Source organism: Prinia subflava, chromosome 1 (genome assembly GCF_021018805.1).
Source record: "Prinia subflava isolate CZ2003 ecotype Zambia chromosome 1, Cam_Psub_1.2, whole genome shotgun sequence".
Classification (NCBI taxonomy): Eukaryota; Metazoa; Chordata; class Aves; order Passeriformes; family Cisticolidae; genus Prinia; species Prinia subflava.
Genome location: NC_086247.1, coordinates 149690041 through 149706225, shown reverse-complemented (window position 1 = coordinate 149706225; position 16185 = coordinate 149690041). Strand labels below are relative to the sequence as shown.

The window sequence follows — 16185 nt, the reverse complement described above, 5'->3', positions numbered from 1 at the left end:
ACAAAAAATAAAATAAAAAATACAATAAAGGATTAAAAAAATACTTGCTAGGTTGGGGGTGCATTACTGCAATACGAGTCAGCAGTGACGCTGGTTAAAATTCAGAGCAAAGAATTCCCATTTTGAGGGAATTGTTTATAACATTCAGTCTGGAGCAGAGGCATTTTGTTCCACTGGTCATTTTTCTAGATATTTGCAGTAATTGAATCTCAGCCTGCCTTTTGTTCACCTCAGGGTCTTCGTTCCTCTCCTCCACAGACTTTCAAGTGCCCATTCACAGCACTTCAGACTAATATCCACCTTAAAGTGGAGTGCTGATTTGGCTCATACTGGGTGTAATATTCCTGTAGCGGAAGGAAAAAGTAACTGAACTTCTGTCATCTAAAAGATACTGTTGAATATATGATATGTTGATATATTGAATGCAATCCCAGGGTCTTTGCTCACTCTGGGGTTTTTGGAAGGACTCCAGTCACTGTCCTCCAAGGAAGATCTTCATTGGCAATAAACACTCTGAGTGATTTGGTTTCAAACAGCTGAAGGAAACTCAGATGAAAACCCAGCCTGGGTCAATATCCTCCATCCCAGTCTGGCTGGATATCTCTGTCTTGTGCATCTCAACAACCTGTCATGAATCTCCTCAGAACTTCTGTGAGACAGAAAAGTTATTTTAGCCTCATCTTAAAGATGAGTAAGGGACCATGAAGGGATGAAAATAAGACGCACAAAACCAGTCTGTTTGGAAACCCATCAGCCTCTGAAATCAGCATGAATTAGAATTCACCTGGGTCTAAACCACATCCCCATGGTCAGTGAGGAAGTCTGAGGCAGAATGAGAAATTAAAGGAAGCTCTTTCCACATCCTGGCAGGTGGACTAATCACCAGAGCATCCTTCCGTGGATATCTTAAGCTGGGCCAAACAAGTCTCAAAGTGCTGTGAGTCACATTTCTGACCACATTGGCCAGTACCTTTCCAGCTATGATAAAATACATCACCCAGATGGCAAAAACTGCAATCAACAATTGTCTCTTTTTTCCCCTTAATGGCAGTTGCATTGTGTCAATTATTACTGTAGTGTGAACAATGGATCTGTTTTCTAAAATGGTCTAGGGTATGTAAGAGTGGATTAGACTTACCCAAAAAACATTAAAAGGGCTGTGGGACTTCCTCTGGGGGGGTTGTGCCCTCTCAAGATTGTGCAAAGTTGCCACAAGAGAGGGGATGGCATTGTGGCATGAGGTGATAACAGTGCTGAGAGTGGCTACTGCAAAGTGTGTGCTCAAGGATGGAAGAAAAAAATTGTGAGATAAAATCTGAGAGAAAGACAGTGTCCTGTGCCTGTTTACAGCTTTGTTCTGCTTCTGCTGACAGTTTTCCTGTCTAAGCTGCTTTTAATAGAATCACCATTTTGAAGAAAACGAAATTTTCGCAAGGAGTTTTTTTTCTGCCAAGTCTGTTTCATATTTTAATTGAATGCTTATGGAATATTTCAATTTTGGGATGCCGCTGCCGTGGTCAGTGGGATTTTCAGTTTGGTTGTGTTGCAATTCCATTGTCATCCCTGACCTGCCTGTTCATCTTCTCCCAGGATGTTTAATGCTTGAAATCAATGATCTTGAAAGTCTTGGCCAACCTAAATGATTTTATGATTCTATAATGGTGTGCACAGCAGCAACACAACACCCATAAGAGGCAGACAGACACCATGATGAGGACCATGAACAGCAGTTCAACCCAGCATTTGTCACCGCAGTTTTAGGACTTTGAGATTATTTTTTAGCCTCTAGATTTTTTAGTTGCCACCAAAAGCTTGGGATGTTCTCAGAGGATAGAGGGAAAGGTATTTTCTAACCAGCTCTAACCCTTTATTGTCTGCTACACCACAGCTACAAGAAGGGAGGAGTGGCTTCAGGATTTAAGCATGTGGAGACCAACATGTACAACATCAAGCGTCTTCTTCACGTCAAGGGCAAGAAGCACGTGTCAGCTACAGAGGTAAGAAGAAGACCTTGCTCTTCTTATGGACCATTTCTCCTTCCCTCTCCTCCCTCACTCATTTTTGAGCAGATTTGCCTGGTGGGTAATCTCATTTCTGCTCAAGAACTTCCATTTCAGGGCAGTTTTCAAGTCCTCACTTGAGGGTTTGGTGTTACCACGAGAGAAGCTGCTGTGCTCAGTGAGGAGCTGAGTGCCAGCAGGAAGGAGCAGTCACTGCAAAACCACTCTTACATCCCCAGGGATGGGTTTGCTGTGGCTGTGACTTGTCACCTGCAGCTCTCCTTGTCCTCCCCACTTTGCCAAACTCTCTCATTTCTCTGTGATAGGTAGCACTCTCCTGGGACAGTTTCAATAAGGGAGATGTTTTCTTGCTGGACCTTGGTAAAGTTCTGATCCAGTGGAATGGACCCAGCTGCAGCATTGCTGAGAAATCCAGGGTGAGTACAGGCGAAAGCCACTTTGTTTAAGGTGGCGTTTTTTGATGCCTAGGGGAAAAAAATAAAGAAAAAGCTCCCAGTGTTTTCACAGCTAACATCTTAAGAGCAACAACATGGAGATGATGTAAATAGTGACAAATTTTCTACTTGCCCATCTGCTGGTTTTGGAGGCCCATGAAATGGCTTTGCTCCAGTTCAGACCTGTGTTTCACAGGCAGCCAAGGGCAGGCATAGCTCTAGTTCCAGCCCCAGAAACTCATGCAGCTCCCTCTGGAGCACATCTCCATCCCTCTGTGCCCTGCTGTTTGCATGGCATAGGATTAGAAAGTCAGCAACTCCACCCCAGGGTAGATTAATTTTAATTTTTTTTGTTTACAGCATCCACAGGGAATTCTGGCTTGGTCAGTATGAGACAAGCAGGAATACATAACCCAGGTGCTGATAGGTCAGATCTATAGCTCTTAATGCACTTTGCACAGGGATCATTATCCTTATTTTACTGGTACAGGAACCAAGACACAGAGACATAATAAAGCAAGATACAGCAATGGGTCATCAGCAAAGCTGGTGGCCAAGCTTGTGGTCATTATAATGTAAAAAGGCAGGTGGGTCTGCTCTGTGTGTGGTGTCCCCTGGTGAACTGGGAGAGGGGGAATCTGTCTCTGTTTGCCATGCTCAAATGACCACATGGACACTCGCAAAGTTGAGAGAAAGAGCAAGGGCAGAAAAGCCCTGATTTGTTTATTTCATCCTGTTATACACTTTTAGAAAGGTGACCATGGATTGGAGGGTGGAATTCCCACCTCTCAACCACACTGGTCAACAGGACTGACATTCAACACCCTCCTCTCCTCCAGAAGAATGCAAAAACAATGACAGTATTTACAAAAAACAATCGCTTGTTTACATGAACAGAGCGTGAGAAGTAAGAAATTCTACTTTAATATGAACGCTCAGAAAACTAGGAAATCTCATGGTGACAGGAATCTCCACAAAGAATGCCATTTTTGGGGCACAGTGGAGATCCAGTGGATATTGAAGAGGATACAAAGCAATCCTCAACACAGGAGAGGGAGCAGGTTTGTGGCTGCTGGGTTCATCTCAGGCCTCAAGAGGTCATTCCCTATGTCTGATAAAGAGAGGAGTCTTTCAAAGCTAATGCAGTAAGAGTATGAGAACAAAAAAAATTAAACTGAAGATGGAGATTTTAGCGTAATTAGCTGCTTAACATTTCAAGCTGCTTTTCTCACAGAAGACATCCATGGTTTTTTTAACACTTGGAAACCTTTAAATGTAAAACGTCACCGGGGGGCGGCCGGGGTCCTGCAGCTCTGCAGCATCCTGCCTCGTTGGCCTCAGCATGTGCTCATCTCTCCCCCAGACCATCCCAGGAGACCACTGGACCTGCTGGTGCACAGTCACACACAGGCAGTGCCTGTTGTGGCTCCCACAAGCCTGTGCCCTGCAGGAGCAGCGTCAGCAGCAACTGCAATTAGCAATATTTTCATATGAGTTAATTAATAATCAGGCATTACAGACATATCTGCTTCTTTAATAGCTAAATTTGGAGGGTGCTAGGAGCTTCAGAGAGCTGTGGTAATCTGACTAGGGCTTGGTTCTCAGTCACTGCTCGGGGCCTGGGGCTCTCTGGATTTGTGATGCGTGTCAGGACTCACGCCTGCGGGTCCCTGTGCAGGGTCTTGCCCTGGCTCGGAGCATCAGGGACAGCGAGAGGGGCGGCCGTGCTCAGATTGGCATCATTGACAACGAGAGGGACTCCCCAGACCTGATGCAGATCATGAGGATGGTGCTGGGCGAGAGGCGCGGGGAGCTCCGCGACGCCACGCCCGACGCCAAAGCGGACGAGCTGCAGAAAGCCAATGTGCGCCTCTACCAGTGAGTCCTGGCTCTGCCCCACACCCATCCCTCCTCACACAGCCCTCCCTGGGGTCTGACTCAGCTCGCTGGCTCTGTCTTGCAGTGTCTATGAGAAGGACAGTGACCTGGTGGTGCAGGAGATCGCCACCCGGCCCCTGACGCAGGATCTGCTCCAGCACGAGGTGAGACAGAGCCAGAGTGGCCTTCCCAGCTTTGTTTCACTTTGTTTTCAGCTGAGCACCTGTTTCCTGCAAATTATCAGGCCTTCCATCAGTAGGAGAGCTTAGCCCTGCTGTTAGGTTAGGACAGCTTAGCCCTGCTACAGTCTCAGCAGCCGGAGGTAGGTGGTGTGTTGAAGCTGTTCCAAGAAGAGATGGCAAATTGATGCTCTCAGCCAAGGATTATATTAGCTTGGCAATCACAGTGAGGGAGAGCTGCATACCAGGAATAAATTCCAGATGGAATGATGGCTTCTGAATACCTGATGTTCAGGGATAGCCTTCCCTCTGCTGACTCCAGAGCAAATAAATGCTCTGCTCACAGGGATTTGTTTTCCTGCAATAGCAAGTGGCTGGTCTCAGTGACCCGCCCTGGAAGGAGATTTCCTGACAGACCCTCTGTGCAGAGGCTTTCAGAAAACAGAGTCTTTTCCTCTGACTACAATTTGGCAGAGAATTGCTCATCCTTAATTCTCTGCAGTGCGGACCAGCCTATTCCAACGCAGCACTGCGCCGCAAGGCTCCCACTCCCCTTTTCATCCTGATGTCAGCCTTGTTAAAATCTCAGCCTCCCTTTGCAGACATATGAAGCCTTTTTTCTTCTTTCATAGTTCAGTTTGAAAAAGGAGCAGCCTTTGGTCCCACAGTGTGTTTGGAGCACCAGCTCTCTGCAGTGGGGATGGGCTCAGCATCCCCTCATCCCCTTTGGGTTTGGGATCCTGCTGCGTTCACAGCAATGCAACACTTCAGGCTCCAGATCAGGGATCTCAGTGAGGACAAAACATTCATGAAGATGTCTAACTTGGACCTTTCCTGCTCCTTTACTAGCAGATTTGGGCATAAATGCAGGCAGCAGCAGGCTTGGGTTGGTGTTTCAGCATACACTTCTCCTGGCCCCCTTTGGAGCTGGTGGTGTTTTTGGTTTGAGAACACCTCCTGTGAGGTGGTAATAGCCAGTTTTGAGCTATACCTAAGAAAAATACATACTTTATCTAGTTACAGTTATAACTCTGCAGCCTGGGCTGGGTGTGCCCACACCTGTGAACTCCTGCCCTGTGGGGTTGGTGGTGGTTGCACACCATTTATAAACCATAAGAAGGTTCATTCTCTGTCAGCTCTCATAATGGCTGCACCAGGGTTAAAGCTCTGCAAGGCAGGGAAATGAGCTAGAAATACATCTAACCTAAATCTTCAGGAAGGCTCCAACCTGATTAGGCCACTAATGATGAGCTTTTCTTGCACAGAGGAAAAGTTTTTCATGCCTGTTTTTTTCTGTTTCCTGGTTTGGTTTTTTTTGGTTTTGCCTCAGGACTGCTACATTTTAGACCAAGGTGGCTTCAAAATTTACGTCTGGAGAGGAAAAGCCTCCAGCCCAGAAGAGAAAAAAGCAGCATTCACTCGAGCTGTGGTGAGTTGTAATAGAGTGCAAACCATGTCGTGGGTGGTTGATATGTGCTGATCTAGGTCTCACCACTAATTACAATTAAGTGTAGGGCTTGGGGAGCTGGCCTGTGTAATAACAGAGAGAGAAGTTAAATGTCTAAGGGAGGCATGATGACATAAATATAAAATTGTGAGTCATCAAATTGTGCTAGGACTAACACCTGCCACTAAAAGTAAGAAAAAAATGGGTAAGAAAATAAAGTATAAAAGAAAATACTTTTCTACGCAGTAAATAGTGAACTTCTGGAAACTGTTGGTTCAAGGGATGGTGGTGTCAGAGGGGATCAGCAGGGTCAGGATACAATTAGACAAATTCATGGGCAAAAGGTGCATAAACAGATAATAAAGGGGCTCTGACATCCATGTGTTATTTTCTGTCAGAGCATTCCTCAACTCTTCCTCTCAGAAAAAATTAGCGTCATGGTAGCCTGAGCACGTAAGGTATTTGGTATTTTTTTACAAGTTGGCAGGTTGAAGTGAAGGCTATGAGGGAACATGGTTTTTAATTAGACTTTTACTTATGGGAAGAATATAAATGGCTTCATCTTCCATGAGATCCAGCTAGGAGATGGTTCCCCCTTCAGTAAGGTCCTACCTGCAGACAATGGGATTGCACCTATTGTCTCAGAGAAGAAATCTTAAAAAACTTTGCCTTAAAACTTACCTCACTCTGTGCTCCTTTCAAGAGCTTGACTCAGGCTCATTTTAGTAGGCAATCATCTCTGCAAATTCTGGCCCCGAGCTACACATGTAGAACAAAAGACATGTCTTTCTTTCAGTGTGGCAGGTGGGAGGGACGGGAGGACCATCTGCTCTGCTTTCCCCCGAGGGCAGTGTGTGGCTGCAGTTTTTACAGCAGAAGTTGGATGCTCAGAAAGCCCCAACCAGGCTCCTTCCCTGCACCACGGCTGCCAGCACTGCACCTTAGGTCATCCTGGAGCCTTCTGAGATAAACACAGGAGCTTTTCCCAAAACTGAGCAAAGATTTTGGCATTGTGGCAGAACACAGAACATTTTCTTCCCACTCATACTGTATCAAGCACCTGTGTTGAAGTAGTCTTTTAATTCAATGGTAGCACTATTGCAAAGAAATGATACAGGTTTAGGGAAAAAAATTTAAAAAAAAAGAAGAAAAAATATTTGTGAGGGTTAAAAGTAAAAAGCTCACTAATGACCTTTCTGCACCCCACCAGGGTTTTATCCAAGCCAAAGGCTATCCTTCATCCACCAATGTTGAGGTGATCAACGATGGGGCAGAGTCAGCCATGTTCAAACAGCTCTTCCAGAGGTGGACAGAAAAGAACGAAACACAAGGCCTGGGCAAGGTCTACACTACAGGCAAAATTGGTGAGCACACTGGTCCTGGTTTGTCTTTTCTGCCTGTGCTAAGCCATAGCTGAGGGAACGTCATTCACATCAACTGTCTCCTGCCTTCAGGATCTCGAAAATCTAATGTACACTCTCCTAGTGCCTTCTATTTCCCATCTTCTTCAGTAGATGGAAAGGGTTCATGAACTGGATGACATTCAGGTCTGCTGAATTTTCTCATATGAAGCAAATTGCCACTTACTCTAAGTGTAAATGTTGGCAGAGTCACTCCCCTCTGAACAATTGTGTGCAAAATTTCCCATTTGCAAAGACCTCAAATTTCCTTTATAAAAGGCTAATGCTGAGCCTGATAAGGAGTTGTGCTTTCATGTACACTGGCATCCATCCAGTCCCTTCCTGACGTCAGTGGAATGATGCTGTATTTACACCGGGTGTAAATGGTGTATTTATCACTGCTGAAGGGAATATCACAATGCATTAACCCCAAAGAGTAAACAATTCCAAAGAGAGAGAACTTGATGAATGATGGGAAGGTGACAGAGATGCTGAATGTCTCCATCAATAACAGCTTGAGAGCCACAAATCTTTTTCCCTTGCCAGTTCTCTCTTTTCTCTCCATCTCTGTTTCTCTCTGTGCTGTCCGTAAATACTCTCTTTCTTTGTCATGAGCTGGAGAAATGTAGGCATTTTATTTCTGAAATCAGCATTTTAAAAGGAGGGAAATATTTATAGATTTGGAGAAAAATTAAGAATTTTCAGTCAGGAGACTCCTAGTATTTTCACCAGCTTGCCATCACTGGAACAATGCTGCGTGGCCAATTCCAGCCTGTAACAGGTCAACACTGAAGTGTGTGAACTCTTGCATATTCCAAAATCAATTTACTGGGGGCAGGAGTGGCTTCTTGCAAACCTGGACTGGGTTTTACTTGTAGGATGGTTTTGTGTGAGGATGATGGGGAGAGTTTGTGTGTTGTGCATTCACTGGGTCCTTGTTTCTGTTCTGCTGGCACACGCAGCCAAGGTGGAGCAGGTGAAGTTTGACACCACCCAGCTCCACGCCAGACCTGAGCTGGCAGCTGAGCAGAGGATGGTCGATGATGCCTCCGGGGAGATTGAGGTGAGAGAGCTCCTCTGGCTGACAGGGGGGACAATAATCAGCCTGTTTGCAAGCATTACTTGATTTGTTCAGCTTGGGGAAGACTGAGGATGGTCCTCATGGCACTTTACAGTTTTCTTATGAGTGGCAGGCACTGATCTCTTCCCTCTGGTGACCACTGATGGCACCTGGGGGAACACCTGAATCTCCAGTGGTGTGGTAGCCAAAGGGCTGTGCTCTGTGCTCCCCTTGACTCCAGTGCTGCTCACCAAGATGTGTTGCTCCCTAGGTGTGGAGGATTGAGGACTTGCAAATGCAGCCGGTGAATCCCAAGACGTACGGGCAGTTCTACGGGGGGGACTGCTACCTGGTCCTGTACACCTACCTGAGGTCAGGCAGACCCCACTACGTCCTCTACATGTGGCAGGTAGGTCAAGGCAGAGCACAGGGCTCTGTGCTGTGCCTGCTGTACAAGCCTAAAGCTGAAGGAAGCAATTGTACAACAAAATCCCAACCCAAGCGCCTGGAAGGACTCAGATACCCTTTGTTCATCAGTTTCAAATATTCCAAGCTGTCCTTTGTGGGTATTCATGGACACTGATCCCAAACTGAGCACCAGCAAATTCAGACAAAAAGACTGAAGGATGATGAGGCTTACAGTGCTGAGGTCAAACTTTGGAGTCAGATTGTCCCTTAAAGCCTCAGTTCTTAGAGTTGTGTGGGTATATGAACGTCTCTGCTTTCCTTTTTAAAGTATATTTTCATGCAGAGAGAAGCTTCAAAAATGGGACTCTAAAGTCTACAAAACCAGAATGCCAGTGGAATTTAAATATCTGGAAATTCTAACTCCAATCTCATGATATTTGGGAGTGGCAGGTGCTGAAGTGTGAAAAGGTTTGTACCCTCATCACACCCTGTGTGTGTCACCTCTCTGTCCCCAGGGCCGCCACGCCTCCGTGGATGAAATCACTGCCTGTGCCCTGAATGCCATCGAGCTGGACAGGAAATACGGGGACGAGGCCGTGCAGGTGCGGGTGACGATGGGCAAGGAGCCCAGGCACTTCCTGGCCATCTTCAAGGGCAGGCTGGTCATCTACGAGGTAACCTGGGGAGCTGGGAGCACCAACCATGGCTTGGCAGCTGCAGTGGAAATAGTCCAGTAAGAATGGGCTGATATTCAGGACAGGAGCCTGCCAGCTCTGCACGGGCTGGCAGAGGGGGCATTGCTGAGCTCCTCAAGCAGTCTGAACACTCTTTGAGTAAACACAATCCTAGATTGATCCAACTCAGCTGTCCCCCACTGAGCTCCAGCAGTGATGTTTGAGGTTCATTCTAACTCTGTCCCAAAATATCTTGCAGAGTTAGAATAAGGCAGTTATCCTGTGAATGATCAATGTTGCTATGCAGAGAGAGTCCTTAAAAATATCCTACAAGCGTGATTTGAACTGTCCTTACCTGAATTATATCACATAGCTACCAGCCCACTTCCCTTGCTGCCTTGGCTGCTGACATCTGTGGTGGAGAAATTCCACATGGCTCTGGGAGAGGGGGAGTGCCCTCAGCTCTCAGTGTTGGTCCCACTATGCAGTTTCCGTGGCAGATGTTTAGTTAAGATAAGCACAGCTGGAAATCAGGGTGTCTCGCCCAGTTTGCGTGGCACATCCTCTACAAACACCAAGGTCTGGTCGCATGGATCTTGAGCATCTTGCTGGGAGCTGGTCAAGACTCAGTAATCAGGGAGAAATGTGGGAGTTGTGCCATGTAGGTTTCATTGTGACCTGGAATCAGAAGATATTGGGATTTCCTCGCCTGCTCAGTGCAGAACCGTGGCCCATCCTTGCAACAGCGGGCAGGGCTGCGAGCCCAAAGCCTTCTCCAAACCAATCCCACCCTGGATGTGGATCTGTGTGTCCTCCTCTCCTCCCAGTGCCACCCTTCCCTCTCTCTCCTTGCAGGGTGGCACCAGCCGGGCTCAGAAGAGCTCCCCCGAGCCGGCAATCCGCCTCTTCCAGGTGAGGGGCACGGACGAGGTGAACACAAAGGCCACAGAGGTGCCAGCCAGAGCCTCCTCCCTCAACTCCAACGACGTCTTCCTGCTCACCACCAGCCAAGTCTGCTACCTGTGGTGTGGGAAGGTGAGTCTGCAGTGAGACACGTGGGGCTGGACCTCCGTGAGGTCATGGAGATGAATCCTTGGGCAGGTGGCCCATTAATTCAGTGGAGAAATGGCCTCAAGTTGTGCCAGGAGAGGTTAATACTAGATATTAGGAAAAAAGTTCTTCCCAGAAAGGCATGTCAAGCACTGGAACAGGCTGCCCAGGGCAATGGTGGAGTCAGAAGTATTAAAAAAATGTGTGGGTGTGGCACTTGATGACATGATTTAGTGGTGCTGCGCTGATGGTTGGACTTCATGATCTTAAAGGTCTCTTTCAGGCTTAATGATTCAGTGATTCTGTGAGGAAAGTGCACCCAGGAAAGGGCTCTGTCTGTGGAGGGTCAGCAGTAACAGCCCTCTCTACAAAAGTAACCAATGCTGGGGTTCCCCTCACCTCATTGTAGATGTTCATACAGCTTTCACGTGAATAAATCATCCCAGATTTTCCAGCTGTAAGAAATCAGCCAGGGTGAGAGCATATTCATTTATCTTGTTGCAGTTGTGTGTCAGGATGAGATGGTAGATCAGACCAAACCAGAAAACTTGCAGATGCCCCATCCCTGGAAGTGTTCAAAGCCAGGTTGGATATGGCATGGAGAATCCTGTTTGAGTGGAAGGTGTTCCTGATGATTTTTAAAGTCCCTCCTAACCCAAATCATTCTGTCATTCCCTGAGTTTTGCTCTGGGTGCCATTGGCTGCACTAAATATCCCTTCAAGGACTAGAAATGGATTCTGAGTGATCACCTCAAGGGCATTCAAGCAGGTCTGAAGCTCTGCAGGGGACCAAGCCATCTTTTCCCCACGGATAACTTTTTCCAGTCTGTCCCTAACTGCAGCTCAATCTTTTATCCTGAACACAGGGATGCAGCGGAGATGAGAGGGAGATGGCAAAAATGGTGGCTGACATCGTTTCCAGGCGGGACAAGCACACCATTCTGGAAGGACAGGAGCCAGCAGAGTTCTGGGAAGCCCTGGGAGGCAAAGCACCTTATGCCAGTGAAAAGAGGTAATAGAGACCAGGGAACATTAAGCAAGGGATCAAAATTTTTCAGGAAAGTGAATTCTTTGATGGTGTGTCCTCAATAAAGGGAGCACAAGGCCAGAATAGCACCAAGACATTGATCAGAAACCACACCGAGGTGTTTTTCTGTGTCTTTTGGGCCAGGAGTTGTCCTGATGTGGGAGCTACAGGCCCCAAGCCTACAGCCTCCTTTCTCCCCAGTAAACCTATCCCAAATCTCATCCTGATGGCTGCAGGGACCACATGCTCCATTTCCAGCCATTATCAGTAGCAGCCCCAGGAGAATCACGAGATCTGCATTTGGACAACGTGGATTTCTCCAGCCCTCTGGGCTGGTGATGGTTTCCTTTGCAAAAAAGTGACCTGGTGTGGCTTTCTCCTGACATCAGGCTCATTGCGACAGTGAGGGAAGGGTTCTGCTTTTGCCTTTTTGGGTGGAGAAAAATATTACCTTTGAAAAATCATTAAAATGGTCTGAGAATCCCCTGATACCTGACACTGCTGACTTTCAGGCCTTTAGATGAGCGTTGCCATGTTCCACCTCTTCCTTCAAGGCCACGACAAGTAGCTCCAGGGCCCTGCTGTAAGCCAGGAGGGAAAGATTTCCACCTTTCTTGCTTTTTCCTCCCCTGCTGTGTGTGAGGCAGGTTCCAGGAGCAGAGCACACGGTACCAGCCTCGCCTCTTCGAGTGCTCCAACCAGACCGGGCGGTTCATCATGACAGAGGTGGTCGACTTCTGCCAGGAGGACCTGGATGAAGATGATGTCATGCTGCTGGACACCTGGGAAGAGGTCAGAAAAAGCCCCCTCTCCTCCTCAGACATATTTTCAAACAGGTTCTGGCTTTAGTTGGTGTTTATTGAGTTGGATCTCCACCCATGAGTGGGTTCAGCTACCTTGAAACACACAAGAGCTTTTACCTGAAATATTTGTGCTCCATGCCTGTCTTCAAAAGCAAAATCTTCCTTGGCTGGGGGTAAATCAGGGCTCAGAATCACAGGGAGCTATTGGGGAAACACATTTCCAGTCTTATCTCTGCTCCCACTGGCAGGGGAGAGCAAAGAGCTGTGCCTGCACAGGTTCTGATGCCTCACTGACCTTCAACACCTTCTCCCCTTGCAGATTTTCCTGTGGGTCGGCAAAGCCTCCAACGCCCAGGAGAGGAACGAGGCCATTGCCTCTGCTAAGGAGTATCTCAAGACCCACCCAGCTGGGAGGGACTTGGCGACTCCCATCATCCTGGTGAAGCAGGGCTATGAGCCCCTCAACTTCACGGGATGGTTCAACGCTTGGGACCCCTACAAATGGAGTGTAAGTTGCTGGAAAAGCCCTGTGGCATCCTCAGCAGTGCCTGGAGGGTGTTGTTGTCAGTGAATATAGGATGCATGGAGTGAAACCTCACTAGGACATGTCCTCAGCTTCACAAAATCATGGAATGCCTTGGGTTGGAAGGGACCTTAAAGATCATCCAGTCCCAGCCCCCTTCCATGTGCAGGGACATGAGTTCCTGATGCTCTCTGAGCAGCTTCTGCTCTGTCACCAATAAAAAGTACCTGTGTGGTGAAACTGAGGCTTTTGAAAACATGCTTGAATTCTCAATATTCATATTTTCATAAATATTAGGTTCCAAATCAAGTTTTTGATTTCAGCCAGAAAGAGGTGGGGACTATGAGTTGTAAAGTCAAGTTCAGAGGGAAAACAGACCCACACACATCATAAAGGGAAAAAAAACCCAACAAACAAACCAACAGAAGTTCATTGTTGAAAATGCGGCCACAGAGGCAGATTTATGACCCAGCTTCTTAAAGCTGGCAAACTGTGGTGAAATGAAAGATGTGAGCAGACAGGTCTCATGTTCAGGTTTGTGGAAAGCCCAGGAGTTCCTGAGCAAGGTCACCCTTGGTCCCTGCACACCTGCAAAAGCAGAGTTACAAATACCAGCTCCTCCCTATATAGAAATGGAAAACTGCCCCAGGAGATGACTGGGAAAGAAAAATTCCTTTCTCCCCTCTTTCCCCAGGACTTCACACTGCAGGAAAACTCTTACAGAGATATTTTATTTCCTGTATCTGGGTTTGCATTGTCTTTCTTCCCAATCCATGTAGTGGTGGATCCAGTCTTGACAGCTGGACCTGGAGAGATAAGACAGCAACTTGCAATGACCCTTAAAAATATGTTGATGCTCAGAAAAAAGGTCAAAACTTGTGGGTTTGTTTTATTTTTTTTCCTGAGGAACTGCTGAAAAACAAGGATACAGCTCATAAAATATGTGCCTCTAAAAATATCCCCTGTAGGCAGCTTCAGCAACTACAGACAAGCCATCCAAACTGTTGACATCCCAGAAACATCTGGTGTGTGTTCTTTGCTCAGTTTTGGGTCTAAATCTGTTTTCTCTGCAGTCCATGTGTTTACGTTGCTTGTTCTTGTTGGGAAACTTTGCTGGATGATTCTGTTAAGAACTGACATCTCCTGGCTGCTTAGGAAAACACAGTCGTGAGCTTTGCCAATTTATCTAGCATATTCCATTTTTTTAATAGAAAATAAGAGGTATCTCATAGTACATGGCACCTAATTACAAGAAAACAGGACCTGAGTCTTGGAAAAAAATCTGTTGTTTTAGCTAAATGCATCAGGAAAGTTGGAAAAATGGAATATTATTTCAGGCATTGCAAGATCCGTCAAAAATTTAAAAAAATATTTAAATCCAGAAGTAAATACTATTTCTCATAATTTGTCTTCTGCTCTAAAGTATTTAAATTTCCTGGTTTCACCTGTTATACAACTACAAAGGCTGAAGTCTATTTTTTTTTTCTATGTTTTCAAGTGAAAGCTCAGATTCTGTCAGTCTTCTGATTGCAGGGGCTGAGGTTTGCAGGAGCTGCCAAACCAGTGGCCATCACTGGGCTTTAAAATTCATGATCTCCTGACCCAGGAGTGTGAGTTAGAGACCAGGAGTGTGGGCTAAAGGCAGCCCAGGGCTCTCACAACCCTCTCTTTCCCTTTAGGATGGCAAGTCCTACGAGGAGATGAAGAACAGCCTGGGAGATGTCTCGGCCATATCCGAGATCAAAGTGGTGAGTTGTGTCTTGGCCATGCCAGTAGGAAACACTGGGTTCACACCCCACCACACCCCCAGGCTGTCTGCATGAAGGAGGGGACACAGGAGCAGGGCAGGGATGGGAACCTCAGGCTGCCAGCATCAGAGCAGTGCTCCTCTGTGGGAGGCAGGGGGAGATGTGATAAATCACCCATAAATACACCCAGGCCTCCTGGGCCTTTTCCAGTCCTGCCCAGAGGGATCTGTGAGCAGGACATTGTCCAGCTGCTCTAATGCAGAGCAAGTTCAGGTGTGTGCAGCTCTAAGAGGGCGCAGTGAAGTGTTTTGTGAATAGTTTACAATGGTGGAGCCACTGAGACTTCAAACAAAGGTCCCCTGGTCAAGAATGGCTTAGCCAAGTGGGGATTCTCCAAAGCAAATGAGGTCCCAACAGTTCCAAATGTCATTTCACACGAGTCAGCTCTGCCCTGAGCAGGGTCAGGATGAAGCCTGGAAGGAAATGGCAGGTTTGGATGAGGAGAGTTGTCTCATCAGGGAGGGTGTGCAGGTCATTTAGGTTGTTTTAGACATGGTAGACATCTAACCTCACCTTCTGTCATCCCACATGTGCCTTCCCCTGATGTTATCTTGAGAAGAATGAGACTGCTGTAAGTATCCTCAGTTCTTTGTAAGAGCTCTCAGTAGTGTGTGCTTTTAGCAGCCCTAACACCAAGGTGTAGCATTTAGGGAGGCACTGCACTAACGCTTTAGTTGGGACTTTGCCCTTGCTGCTTTGGAGCTACAGATAGTCCGTGCCAGAATGAGTCCCCCACAAGCCCAGCAGAAAGATCCTGGGATCATCCCCAGCTTGCTCTGCCAGAGCATCTCATCACGACATGTTCTCTTCTTGGCAGGACCTGAACAACCTCAGCCTGGGCAAGAGAACCCTCAGCACGGCCAGCCTGGCTGGTTCAGGTACAACAAACACCTCCTCAGAGTACAAATCTCACTTCAACCACAGTGACAGCAACAGCCACAGCAACAGCAACAACTACAACAGCAACAGCCACGGCAGCCCTGCCTTGGTGCCCAACGGGGAAGGGATTTACTCCCGAGAGGTGCTGATGCACAGGACGGTGGATGAGCTTCCCGAGGGAGTGGATCCCACCAAAAAAGAGGTGACAGCATTGCTGGTTTGATGCCATTCTAACTCAGCCTGGAACTGGCTAAGTGTACTTTAGACTACAAATCCTGCTCAGACTCAAGGGGACACTGGCAGGACACACAGGTGTCACCAAAAGCAGGAGCTTCGTGTGAGGAAGCTGATAGAACCATGGAGTGGGCTGGCTTGGAAGAGACCTTGAAGATCATCCAGTTCCAACCCCCTGCTGTGGACAGGGACACCTTGTGGTGGTTTCAGCCTAGTTGAAGTAATTATGAGGTTTCTGTGGCAGGAAAAAAAAAAGTAGTAATTTTTAGAAAATGTTTTCTTCTGGTAGAATTGTTTTGCTCGGCCACCCAACTTCTGTCCTGAGGGACAGAAGGTGACACAGCTGAGGACAAAGCCAGA

General features: G+C 47.1%; 1 protein-coding gene across 1 annotated transcript in view; it reads left to right on the top strand.

Moving 5' to 3' along the window:
- VILL (villin like) overlaps window positions 1–16185 on the top strand; it is a 35126-nt gene that overhangs the window by 16849 nt on the left and 2092 nt on the right. The window contains exons 5-19 of the mRNA XM_063416715.1: window positions 1889–1997; window positions 2327–2437; window positions 4134–4333; window positions 4419–4497; window positions 5843–5941; window positions 7170–7323; window positions 8322–8422; window positions 8691–8828; window positions 9343–9501; window positions 10357–10536; window positions 11418–11563; window positions 12226–12370; window positions 12701–12889; window positions 14584–14652; window positions 15530–15793. Coding sequence (XP_063272785.1) covers window positions 1889–1997; window positions 2327–2437; window positions 4134–4333; window positions 4419–4497; window positions 5843–5941; window positions 7170–7323; window positions 8322–8422; window positions 8691–8828; window positions 9343–9501; window positions 10357–10536; window positions 11418–11563; window positions 12226–12370; window positions 12701–12889; window positions 14584–14652; window positions 15530–15793 — 2143 coding nt within the window. The remainder of the gene's footprint in view (window positions 1–1888; window positions 1998–2326; window positions 2438–4133; window positions 4334–4418; window positions 4498–5842; window positions 5942–7169; window positions 7324–8321; window positions 8423–8690; window positions 8829–9342; window positions 9502–10356; window positions 10537–11417; window positions 11564–12225; window positions 12371–12700; window positions 12890–14583; window positions 14653–15529; window positions 15794–16185) is intronic.